General features: G+C 44.1%; 1 protein-coding gene across 2 annotated transcripts in view; it reads left to right on the top strand.

Moving 5' to 3' along the window:
* CRTC3 (CREB regulated transcription coactivator 3) overlaps positions 1-12,816 on the top strand; it is a 130,486-nt gene that overhangs the window by 62,888 nt on the left and 54,782 nt on the right. For both annotated transcript variants that reach the window (XM_075855250.1, XM_075855249.1), the window contains exon 4: positions 12,695-12,756. In XM_075855250.1, the coding sequence (XP_075711365.1) occupies positions 12,695-12,756 (62 nt within the window). The remainder of the gene's footprint in view (positions 1-12,694; positions 12,757-12,816) is intronic.

The raw sequence follows: 12,816 nt of genomic DNA, 5'->3' as shown, positions 1-12,816 counted from the left end.
CCCTGCAAAATCATGTGACCCTTAATGAATAGACTTTTATGGCCGCACGATTTCGCAGGTAACCAGCAGTTTTACCCGTGCGACCGTTATCAAGCAAATTATTAACCGCGCCGAATCAGGAGCCGGCGCGGTTTCTGGCCACGTGGCAACCACGTCCTGCTGTCCCAAGGGGTCTTACCTTTAGAAGTCTTATGTAAAGTTCTGCACCTAGAAATCTTGCTGCTGGCGCCCAACGTTTTGGGTTGATGTTTGACAGATCTAATTGGTGGCCCACTAAAAATGTTAGGGTATGTGCACACGATAACTGCATTTACGTCTGAAATTACAGAGCTGTTTTCAGGAGAAAACAGCTCCTGAATTTCAGACGTAATTGCTCGTACTTGCGTTTTGCAGGGCGTCCATTACGGACGTAATTTGGAGCTGTTCTTCATTGGATTCAATGAAAAACGGCTCCAATTACGTCCCAAGAAGTGTTCTGCACTTCTTTGACGAGGCTGTTATTTTATGCGCCGTCTTTTGGCAGCGGCGCGTAAAATGACAGGTCGTCGGCACAGTAAGTCGGCAAACCCATTGAAATGAATGGGCAGATGTTTGCCGACGTATTGGAGCCGTCTTTTCAGGCGTAATTCGAGGGGTAAAACGCCTCCATTACGCCTGAAAATAGGTCGTGTGAACCCAGCCTTACATTGGCTACTGGAGTGGTCTGAATGGCTCCATAGATATTGCAATGTACATTTGAATATATTTAAGAGGGATCCAAATGGACAGATTTTTCCAGTCTAATTATTTTGTGTCCTCTCTGAATGTATGGTGCTAGAGCTTTCTAGCAGCCACTCGGACCCCAATTTTTTCATTGAAATAATATGCATGTTTGAATTTCAAAACCAAATCTGAGTTCTAGTAGCCCAATGTTCGGCCAATATTTATTTTGTGTACCGTATGTAGCAACTAGAACAGCATATGTTTGAAAACATGGAAATTACTTTTTCCATGTTTGTAGTCAACTATACATAATAGTGCTAAGATAGTTATATCTGCTTGAAAAGCAACTAACTATAATATAATTAATATTATATTGAAACTTCTTTTTGTAGATCCTTTGTTGCTTGGTTATTACTTTATGCTCTTGAAATTTTTTAATTCATCCTATCCTACTACATGGCACATTAGGAAATATCTCATACAGAAAGAAAAAATCTCATACAAAGAAAATGTAGAAATGCATAGATAGTGCTTTTTAAATATTCCACGTCATTGTTAATACTTTTTAGACCTATTCTGTAATTCTAAAGAAAATTTTATTCTAAAAAAAATATGGCCTTGGGTTTCCCTTTTTAAGGCCGGTTTCCCACATAGCGTAAACGCTGCGGAATTTCCACCACAGAGGAATTCTGTGCGGAACTTCCGCAGCATTTACAGTAGAAGCAAAGTGGATCAGATTATGAAAATCTCTTGCCCACGCTCCGGGAAAAAAAAGCAGCGTAAATGTTAAAAAATTAACCTGCGGTGCGGAATTTAAATCCGCAGCACGTCAATTTATGCTCTGTTTTTTGTTGCTTTTCTGTTGCGTGTTTTCCCCATTGAATTTAATGGGGATGCAAAACCCGCAACAGAAAACCATGTGTTGCGACTTTTGCGGCGGAAACACAGCGATTCCGCCGCACAAATCTCAACGCATGTAAAAAAAAAAAAGAAAATCATACTTACCCAGAACTCCATCCTTCCTACAGTCTGGCCGCCTGGGATGACGTGGCATCCAATGTGACCGCTGCAGCCAATCACAAGCTGCAGTGTCACATGGCCTGCAATGTCATTGTAGGAGGCTGGACTACGCGCTGAGAAGAGGGAGGGGGTAAGTATGAAAGTTCTTTTTTTAGATTTTTTTTTTCCCCCGAGTGCTGCTTTTCGCAGCGTAAACTCTGTTTGAAAAACCGCACCACAGTGTGGTGGTGTTTTCCGGATGGAGGGTGCTGCAGGTTGCAGGTCAGATATGCTGTACAGTTTTTACGCAGCGTATCCGACCTGTGGGAACCCGGCCTTAATGGTTGTCCAGTTTAGAAAGCCCGTTCTCTTACATCCTATTAGTGAATTCTATGTTAATAGAGGGAAGGGGGATCCTCTGTACAAGATCCTCATCTCTTGGTTAGGCCCCATGCACACGAACGTAAAAACACCTGTAATTACTGGCCCATAGACTTCTATTGGAAATGGGTACCTCCCAATTTGCTTACGGGAAGGTGCCCGGGCCATTGAAAAGTATAGGAACATGTTCTTTTTCAGGCCGTAATTACGGCACGGGCAGGCCCGTAGAAGTCTATGGGGCTCCCGTAATTACGGGTGGCTACGTGTGTGCACCCGTAAATACGGGAGCGTTGCTACGCATGGTACTCACTGTCCAGCGGTAGTCACTGTCCAGGGTGCTGGAAGAGTTAAACGATCAGTGCTGGATAGAGCATAGGAGCTGCACTGATCGGCAGTAACTCTTTCAGCACCTTGGATAGTGACTACCGCTGAACAGTGAGTACCATGCGCGGAGCTCACAATATACATTTCTAATGTTTCGTTCAAAAACCCGCAACAAAAAATAGTTTGTACTTACCCAGAACTCCCTGCTTCTTCCTCCAGTCCGGCCTCCTGGGATAACGTTTCATCCCATGTGACCGCTGCAGCCAATCACATGCACTGCTGCGTCATCCAGGGAGGTCAGACTGGATGTCAAGAGGGACGCGTCGCCAAGACAACGGCCAGGGTACGTATGAACTGCTTTTTCTTTCTATCGCTGGGTTCCGCTGCGGAAACTCTGCCTGAAAGGGCTGCTCCTTCTCTCTATCCAGCACTGATAGAGAGAAGAGGCTGCCGATCAGAGCTGGATATAGAGAAGAGGCTGCAGCTCAGAGCTGGATAGAGAGAAGAGGCTAGCGATCAGTGCTGGATAGAGAGAAGGGGCTGCCGATTAGTGCAGTGCAATATCTGTCTACGTGTAAAGAGAAGCAGAGAAAACGGGTCAGTAAATACGGGTGACTATGGACCCGTATTTACGGGCACTGGTTCGTAAATACTGGTTAAATATAGGTGACAAAGTACCCGTATTTACGGGAGGGAAAAAAATACGGTCGTGTGCATGGGGCCTTAGAGTGGAGAGCGGTTAAAAAGAGTGCCGATCGCTCTGGAGGACCTGTCCTGTCCTGCATTACTTAGACAGCCTATTGATATGAATGGGCACTGTGTAATACTTAATTTCTCCTGTGGTGGCACTGCAGGGAATTTGAACACATTACCAGGTTTAATCTGATTACTGAGGTGCCCAGCAGGGGGACACTTTTATTGTCAAGAGACCCTTCTAACAAGTAGGAATTGTCCAAAGTGATAAACCCTTTTAATGTTGTAAAAAATAAAATGTAATTATTATTTTGCATTGACATAAATCTGAAACTATTTTGAACGTGGTAGCTTTATAGTTGATATTCCAATGATCACTCTATATTTGGGAATGGCTATTTAAGCCGTTCTGTGATGTGTGTACATCTGCCTATGCTGAACATGGTGTGGCGATGTGCAGTGTCACCGGTTTGTATGGCCGGTAGGTGTAGACATGTCACATGCCTTGTCCAGGTTTGCAGCCTTCTACCTGTTGTAGTTGGAATAGGAAGGAATCTTGTAGGGAAAGGCAGTTGTTTCTACTGTGGTACAAATGTTACTTGTCCCAGTGCTGTAAAGTAATGAAGATGTACTATAGTTGCCATGTAAAGGCTATTGCATACCCATTTTCTACTTGGCACATACTATAAATTAGTGTCACACTTCACATCGCCGCTCAGTGTATGAAAAGAAAATACGTTAAAAAGCTTAAGACATAATGGCGGTGTAATCCAGCAGCCGCTTGTGTAAGTGGTACTTGGCAATGCACTCACATGCCCATTCCGGTGCCAAAAGTTTTGGCATTACTTGTACCGTCTTTACTTCTGCCCTGAATGACATTAGGTACAGTAAGTTCTGCAGGGATGTTTGTTTTCTAGAAGTGAAGAATTGTATTTTCAGAACCTGTCGAGAGCTGAAGCTTTGATGTGTGTGTTGGTGGCAGCTGTCGGAATGCTGCATGTCGAGCAGGTACAACCACCATCTTAATAAAGCAAATGTACTAGGGAAAGTCCTTGCTCTGGGGAACGGTAGCTTCTTTATTCTGCACAGACTTGTAAAACATGTTCAGATGACCCCGAGTATTCATTAAGCGTGAAGACTTCAGTCACATACTGTGTGTGTGTGTGTGTGTGTGTGTGTGTGTGTGTGTGTGTGTGTGTATATATATATATATATATATATATGGGTATGTTCACACGCACTGTTTTCAGATGTAATTCGGCCGTTTTACGCCTCGAATTACGCCTGAAAAAACGGCTCCGTTACGCCTACAAACATCTGCCCATTGCTTGCAATGGGTTTTACGATGTTCTGTTCCCACGAGGTGTAATTTTACGCGGCGCTGTCAAAAGACGGCGGGTAAAAAGACGCCCACGTCAAAGAAGTTCATGTCACTTCTTGGGACGTTTTTGGAACCGTTTTTCATTGACTCCATTGAAAAACAGCTCCAATAACGTCCGTAAAATACACCACGAAAAACGTGAGTAGTTACAAAAACGTCTGAAAATCAGGAGCTGCTTTCAGGCGAAAACAGCTCCGTAATTTCAGACGTACTTTGCTACTGCGTGTGAACATACCCTTACACTTGCAAGCAAAGCCTGTCCGTGTTCTACAACATAGCAGGCTTTGTCATTTGGCACATAACATGGTATGTGATCTATAGTTTTACATAGGACTGCTAGAAACCCTAGTCCAATATCTGGATTCAGTTATTATGATGCACAAACAATGCAGCCTCCAACAGTTAAGCTGAGCTCTGCTACATGTGTACCTCCTCGCAGACCATCACTGCTAGATGGTGTAAAGCTCTGCAGAACACTAGTTCTTGTAATGTCCTGAGACATTCTGCAGCCGGTGTTGACATAGCAATGAGTGGGAGTGTATTTTTCTGAAAAGATGAAATGTGGATTGGCAGAGACACTCCTTGTTTGTACAACAAGTCCCTGCACCACAGCTGGAGTCCTTAGAGGGAATGCACTCAGACTTCAGTAAACTCTCTTCCTTCCTGTCTGTTTTACAATGTGCTTGTTGGTTCCTTACATGTAACCTCTTCCTTGCTGGCAGGAGACTATAAAAATGGAAGTGTATATCTATCTTTATTGAATATGAATGGGAAAGGAACCCCCTTGTGATCGATTATTGAGATGATCAGGGGATGAAGAACTATTGTTCCTTTGCGAGATATCTAAAAAAAAAAAATGAAGCTGAAAGATGCAATTAGGTTTAATGTCCCTTAACCCCTTCCCACCGCAGCCATTTTTTTGATTTTCACTTTCGTTTTTTTTTTCCTCCCCACCCTCCAAAAGCTGTAAGGTTTTTTTATTTTTCCATCAATATTGCCATATGAGGGCTTGTTTTTTGCGGGACGAGTTGTAGATTTTCAAAGCACCATTTATTGTACCATATAATATAGTGGGAAACTGGGGAAAAAATATTTGTGGGGTGGAATAGGAAAAAAAACAGCGATTCCTCAATATTTGAAATGGTTTTGTTTTTACGGCGTTCACCGTGCGGTAAAAACTGCATGTTAACTTTATTTTGCAGGTCAATACGATTACAGCGATACCAAATTCATATAGTTTTTTTATGTTTTACTTCTGATTGTTAAAAATAAAATTAGAGGTTTGTTGCCATATTCTGAGAGCCATAACTTTTTTATTTTTCCGTCGATTTAGCGGTATGAGGTCTTATTTTTTGCGGGACGAGTTCTAGTTTCCATTGATACCATGTGGGGTACATGAGACTTTTTGATCACTTTTTATAAAAAATTTTGTGGGAGATGAAGTGACCACAAAACAGCAATTCTGATGGTTTTTATTTTTTTACATTGTGCTTCAGGGAAAATGAGAAAAGGGAATTTTTTTTTTGAACGTAAATTTTTTTTAAAAAAAAACAACTTTTTTTGACTTTTTTTTTTTTTTTTACTTGTCCCCCTAGGGGACTTGAACCAGCAATCGCTTGCACGACATACTGCAATACTAATGTATCACAGCATATCTTTATACTGACCGTCTCCTATGACGCCCTTCTGGAGGCAGGCATTCATAGGAGTACAAAGATAGACAACCTGGGGGCTTTCATCAGGCCCCCAGGCTGTCACGCCAACCAACAGCACCCATCGATCGCGCTGCGGCGGGGGTGGATGGAACGTTACAAGGGGCTGCCCCCCTGTTTTTAGTCATTTAGATGCCGCAGTTGCTATTGACCGCGGCATTTAACGGGTTAAACGAGCGGGATCCCGCTCGTTACCCAGAAGTGTCGGCTGTAACACACAGCTGACACGCTTGTTCCATGGAGCGGGCTCAGCCCGTGAGCCCACACCATACCCCCCCCACCCGACGTGCGCCGTATATATATATGGCGGATGTCGGGTAGGGGTTAATGTCCCCTTTTAATATGGTGTTAGGGGTTTGCTGACAGACTCCCTTTATACGTATATGAGCAATATATTGTGGTAGAGAAGGCATTTTCAGGCTGCTTGGTTCTGGTTGGAAGCGGCTTGCCGCAGCAGAAACCCTGTTGCGGCAAGCCGCTCCCAACTAGAGCCAAGCAGCCTAAGCTATGCCTTCTCTACCACAATAATGTCAGCAAACCCCTAAGGGTATGTTCACACGGTTTGTGTTCAGCCATTTTTCAGGGCTGTAAACGTCCCGAAAAATGGCTGAAAAATCGGAAGCAGAACGCCTCCAAACATTTACCCATTGATTTCAATGGGAAAAACTGCGCGCTTCTCCGACGGGGCGCTTTTTACGCAGCCGTTTGTTAAAACGGTCGTGAAAAACAGCTCTAAAAACGCGACTTTTATTTAAAAACTTCTGAAAATCGGGAGCTGTTTTCCCTTGAAAATCGCTCCGTATTTTCAGACGTTTTCGATTTTGTGTGTGCACATACCCTAACACCACGAGATAGCTAATGTGGAAGCAAAAAAAAAAAAAAGGTCTGTTCCAGGTATGATTGCTGGGTCATAACTTATTTTTGTTGCTGTGGAAGATGCCAGGGCGAGGTCCGTGCACTGGATCACTGAAGACGCTGGACACTGGTGAGCTGGAAAAATCTTTTCATTTTAGTTAATGTGGAAACTAGTGTAAAAATACCTATGTTGGCGAATTATAGTCCTTACATAACTCTCTGAAAAATTTGATTTAATCGTTATGCGCTGAATGGAAATGAGCTGGCAAGTATCCGCCAAACAGGGAAGTGTCCTGCATTCTCTGCTGTAAACCCGTCTCAACCCCTCCCCTCTGCTCTAAACCCGTCTCAACCCCTCCCCTCTGCTGTAAACCCGTCTCAACCCCTCCCCTCTGCTGTAAACCCGTCTCAACCCCTCCCCTCTGCTGTAAACCCTTCTCAACCCCTCCCCTCTGCTGTAAACCCTTCTCAACCCCTCCCCTCTGCTGTAAACCCGTCTCAACCCCTCCCCTCTGCTGTAAACCCGTCTCAACCTCTCCCCTCTGCTGTAAACCCGTCTCAACCCCTCCCCTCTGCTGTAAACCCGTCTCAACCCCTCCCCTCTGCTGTAAACCCGTCTCAACCCCTCCCCTCTGCTGTAAACCCGTCTCAACCCCTCCCCTCTGCTGTAAACCCGTCTCAACCCCTCCCCTCTGCTGTAAACCCTTCTCAACCCCTCCCCTCTGCTGTAAAACCCGTCTCAACCCCTCCCCTCTGCTGTAAACCCGTCTCAACCCCTCCGCTCTGCTGTAAAACCTTCTCAACCCCTCCCCTCTGCTGTTGGTTGATGGCTCTACTGTTCTTTGCACAGCATATGATGCTGATGATCAATAGAGCAACAAATGTATGTTTACACTTTTTCCCACGTTTGCTAACTAGCGGTTTTCGGGGGAGTGGGGCGTCGAAAATTGCTGATAGTGCCCTATAATGCTTCTAGGAAAGATTTTCAAGAAAAGTTAAAAAATGTTCTTGCCTGCTGTATCCTTCAACAGGCACAGCAAGCTACGTTATTTGTGTAGCTCCCGAGTTCCGTAAACCGCGTGGCTCACTGTGCTACGCTGTTTCAGCAACTCCCATTTCCTTCTATAGGAGTTACAAAAACAGCGTAGCTTAGTGACTCGTAACTCAGTGGCCGGAGCCCAGCGTCAACTGGAAAAGGTAGGACGGGGGTCAAGGGGCCCCGTTCTAGAGATAGTGGATCAATGCTGGGGAATGAAAAGAGTAGGGCCATTTTGGGGACTGAAAAAAAGATTGGTGCCATACTGGGGACTGAGGAGAGTGGAGCCATTCTGGGTACCGAGAAGGAGAGGGAGTCCATGCAAGGCACTGAGAAGGATATTGTACAGTACTTTGCAGTGTTCTTAAACCTGTAGTTATGAAACTAAAACTCCAATCATGTCTCGAAGGGTAAACTGGGAAGCCACTGCTATAAGACAACTGCACTTTACTGTTTGGATATTGAGTTTATATGTTACACATAAGTGACCAGACCAAGTACAGGGCATGTGACTACACAAATGACATGATTCATTATTTTGTGTGTTGCATATTTGCTGTCTGCATTAAACCATCACTCTGTAAATTTTTATTTTATATAATATACGAGGTGCATCACAAAAGTAATGAGAATTAATTTTTACGCTCCCCATGAGGGCTGCGTGAGGAAAATTGGGATAGAGGTTCTTGCGGGGGACTCTCAAGTAAACGGTCGGACCATCCTCCGCTGAGCCCGAGCCTTTCGAAGCGTCGGTACATTACAAAAGTGAACACTTGTTTTTCCCTCTTGTCGCGAATCAAAATGCAACTGAGCAGCGTTACGCAATCAAATTTAGCGTGAAACTTGGAAAAACAGCTTCAGAAACCTTAGAGATGATGAAGACCGCGTATGAGGAAGCTGCTTTGTCGTCGGCCCAAGTTTTCATATGGCACAAGGCCTTTAACCCGTTAAAGGGGGTTTCCCACGAGGGACATTTATGACATATCTACAGGATATGACATAAATGTCAGATAGATGTGGGTCCCACCTATCTCTAGAACGGGGCCCACTAAACCCTGTTCTAGCTTTGTCTGCTATCACTGACTCCCGGCTGCTTCCTTACTTTATGGTCGGGAGTTACGAAAACAGCGTAGCCCGCTGAGCTATGCTGTTTCCGTAACCACCATTCAGTTATATGGGGCTTACAAAAACAGTGTAGCTCAGCGAGCTACACTGTTTTTACCTTAATGGTCGGAAATCAGCCGACACACAAAGAGGTAGAACGGGGTTTAGGGGCCCCGTTCTAGAGATAGGTGAGGGTCCCAGAGGTGCCACCTACATCTATCTGTCATTTATGACATATCCTGTGGATATATCATAAATGTCCCTCGTGGGAAAACCCCTTTAATGACCGGGCCTGAAAAGGTATTAATGAGGAGCTACATTTTTCAGTTTTTACCTCTCTGCAGCAGGCAAACTGAACAGACAGCCCTGGGGTCGTTTCTAGGTCCCCAGGGCTGACTGCAGAGGGATTCCCTGCTCTTTGATCACGTCACCGGGTTTCCAGTGACGCGATCAAAGAGTGGAGTTCCCTTTGATCTTGCCGCGGTCACATACTGCGGCGATCAAAGGGTTAAACAGCTGGGGTCCGAATGTTTTCCTACCCCGGTTGTATTCAGGAGGCTTCTCTAAGATCAGGAGCTGTTAGTTATAGCTCCTGCTTAGAGGATGAGCGCTCACAGGAGCGCTCATCAGCCACTTCTACGGCGACACCAAAAGACGTCGCTGTAGACTAAGCGCATGCCCCTGCCTGCCGCCAAAAGACGGTGGGCGGTTGTTAAGGATGGAAGGGAAGCCATTGAGGATGAATACGTCAAGAACCTTCAATCGCAAGAACCAATGAAAATGTGGCCGTTATCAAGGCTGCTCTGGATTGGGACCAACGTTTAAATGTCAGACTAATTGCAGATGACGCAGTCAGCCGCGACGAGGGCTCTGAACAACCTCTCACATGAAGACTTCTAGCACTGCTCCGAAGAATGGCAGTCTCTCTAGAATCGTTGTGTTCAGGGCCAGGGGACTTACATTGGAGGTGATTGAGCCTGATTGTATGTTTTTTTGGGAAATCATTCTCATTACTTTTGGGACGCACCTTGTATAAATACAATACCGATCAACCGTAACATTAAAACAACCTGCCTAATATTGTGTAGGCCCCCCACCGCCAAACAGCTCTGACCCATTGAGGCATGGACTCCACAAGCTCTCTGAAGGAGTTCTGTGGTATCTTGCGCCAAGATGTTAGCAGCAGCTCCTTTGAGCCTTTCACTGCCAAGGACGTATGTAATACGTCATGAATTTGAAGCTTGCTGTGGCTAGAATGTAAGGACTAGAACGCAGATCTTGGTAGCTTTCAAATGATACTCAATATTCTAGGTGCAATATGGAGCAAGGAGCAGGATGAACAACTTTATTCTCCTGTTTTATTGTCTGTCTACAACTAATTTACTCACCTCAATACTCTGATTTTTACCAGGATCAAGATTGCAGATATTTTTGGTCTCTTCAGTTTGGATGATTTTGTGAAGATCTAGGCATGACGGCATAGGCATAAGTGGCATGTAGGAACTTTGCACATCTTGAACTTTTTATTTTAAGGAGGTTTTGTGCATCTCCAGCTCTAATTGGGTCCGATTTTTTTTTTTTTTTTTTGGACACAAAATGTTTATGCATTTTTAACAAAACGTTACGCTTTGATGAAAAACTGCATGAAGGCACCCATGATTGTAAAGTGCTGGCTAGCCTTTTTACAATGTGCCTGGTGTCTACTTTTAGGAAATATATGGGTATCAGGTGTATAATATGATTTTTATATTTTTTATAATTCAGGTCATATTTGTGTTTGTCAAATGTGTGAAAATTGTCCTGTCAGGCAAAGGGTTAAAACTAACCTGTTGACAACTTTATGCTGCCCTCTCTGAGAACAGCATAATGTAGTGACAGACGCAGATTTCAGCGACCGTCACTTATGTCTGAAAGTTATGTAATTTCTGTTAACTTACATTTTAAATGTGACAGCGCTCCCATCGCGATATGAGGAAGGAGTCAGGCGTATTCATGAGCTGCAGCTCCCCGCCACCGATGATTGACAGCTTTCTCTCTTATTACTGTGCATAAGCTGTCCATTATCGAAAGCAGCACTGTGTCCACAGGGATAGGGTGCGAGCCTCAGGACCCTGACCCTGTATCGTCTTGTAATACAAGAAAAGAAGGTAGCACTCCAAAACTTGTAGGGAAGAAACAAAGTATTTTATTTACCCATGTTCAAGGCCTTTCTCAAGGAGCTTCACTACAACTTCAGGAGCGCTACCTACTTTTGTAGATAGATAAATTGATACAGTTCTCATATGAGAAGCCCCTCTACCTAACTTTATTTGCTTTTTATCCAGTGTGCTATTCACTGTATTTAATGCTAAAGAGCGTTCCTATGCAATTTATCCTCAGCAAATCGTCCTAAGCAAATTGTCTCCCATGCAGACCGCTACTCCTCCGGCAGTGACCTAGAGGGAACTTGTAGGTATTTGAAGACAGACAATTCACTGCATTGCATAAAATATTATGTAGCGGACCTTCGGTCATGACCTTGTAATGTTTAGGGCAGCGTGGTGGCTTAGTGGTTAGCACCGTTACCTTGCAGCGCTAGGGTCCTCGGTACAAATCCAACCAAGGATGACCTCAACATGGGTTTCTTATGTTCTCCCTGCGTTTGCATGGGTTTTCTCCGAGTACCCCAGTTTCTTTCCTGATGAGTTAATTTGAAATTTAGATTGGGAGCCCCAATGGGGACATGGAGCGGTGTGAGTGATGGCAATCTCGGTACCGCGCTGTCGAATAGGTTAGTGCTATAGTAATTAAAACCCAATGGGAGCTGTAATATCAACCATATTGATTTGTTCTTCTAGATATTAAAGCAGTGCTATTAATCCGGATGACGTAGCCACTTTCCCATCTGCTTCAGCTGTATCTGTAGTCTGATGGCGTTCTGTCCTAATAGCATGAAAGCCAGGCTCACCCATAGCCCTGCCTGCTTGGTGCGATAAGTGTACTGCACAAGGTCTTTCCCAGTTCCCTGGCTCTAATGTTACAAGGTTATATTCCTAATAAGTAGCCCACATGGCGCCAGATTTCCAGAGATGGGAAATTTAGTTTGTAAATATCTATTACATTTGATAAGGTCGGCAGAGCTAAACATTTTACAGAGGAACAGTCTTCCTGTGACTATTAATGAGTTAAATTTAAAGGACCTGTTCATGATTGTATTTAATCACTGGAAATCGTTCTGGACTCTTCGTTTGTATTTCTCATATCACTACAATTCCGTCTTTTGTTCCGCTATAGTTCTTAGCACAGATTTAGTTACAGGCAGTAATTTAAGATTAGCTCCCAGTAAATAGTGCTCTAAATTCCTATTGCAGGCTCTATACTCTGGAAGCCTTTGTTGAGCCTCAGGAGAAGCCTGGTTTGTATCTGAGGCGTTGTACAAATCCCAACCGAACCATAGAGAGTAATACTATATATTGTCATGTGAAATGTTTTCTACTGGTCATCTGCTTTTCCTTTACTGTGAATCACTGTGACAGCTCTCCGTATGGATCGGTTTATCTCTCCCCTCCACCTGATAATAGCTGGAGAAGGTAAGCACAACCATATGTAAAAAAAACAACAACAATGTTTGCAGTGGATCATTTAAAAAT

This window comes from Rhinoderma darwinii, chromosome 3, assembly GCF_050947455.1.
Source record: "Rhinoderma darwinii isolate aRhiDar2 chromosome 3, aRhiDar2.hap1, whole genome shotgun sequence".
Classification (NCBI taxonomy): Eukaryota; Metazoa; Chordata; class Amphibia; order Anura; family Rhinodermatidae; genus Rhinoderma; species Rhinoderma darwinii.
Note: the sequence above shows the minus strand (reverse complement) of the source record. Positions and strands in the feature narration are given on the sequence as shown.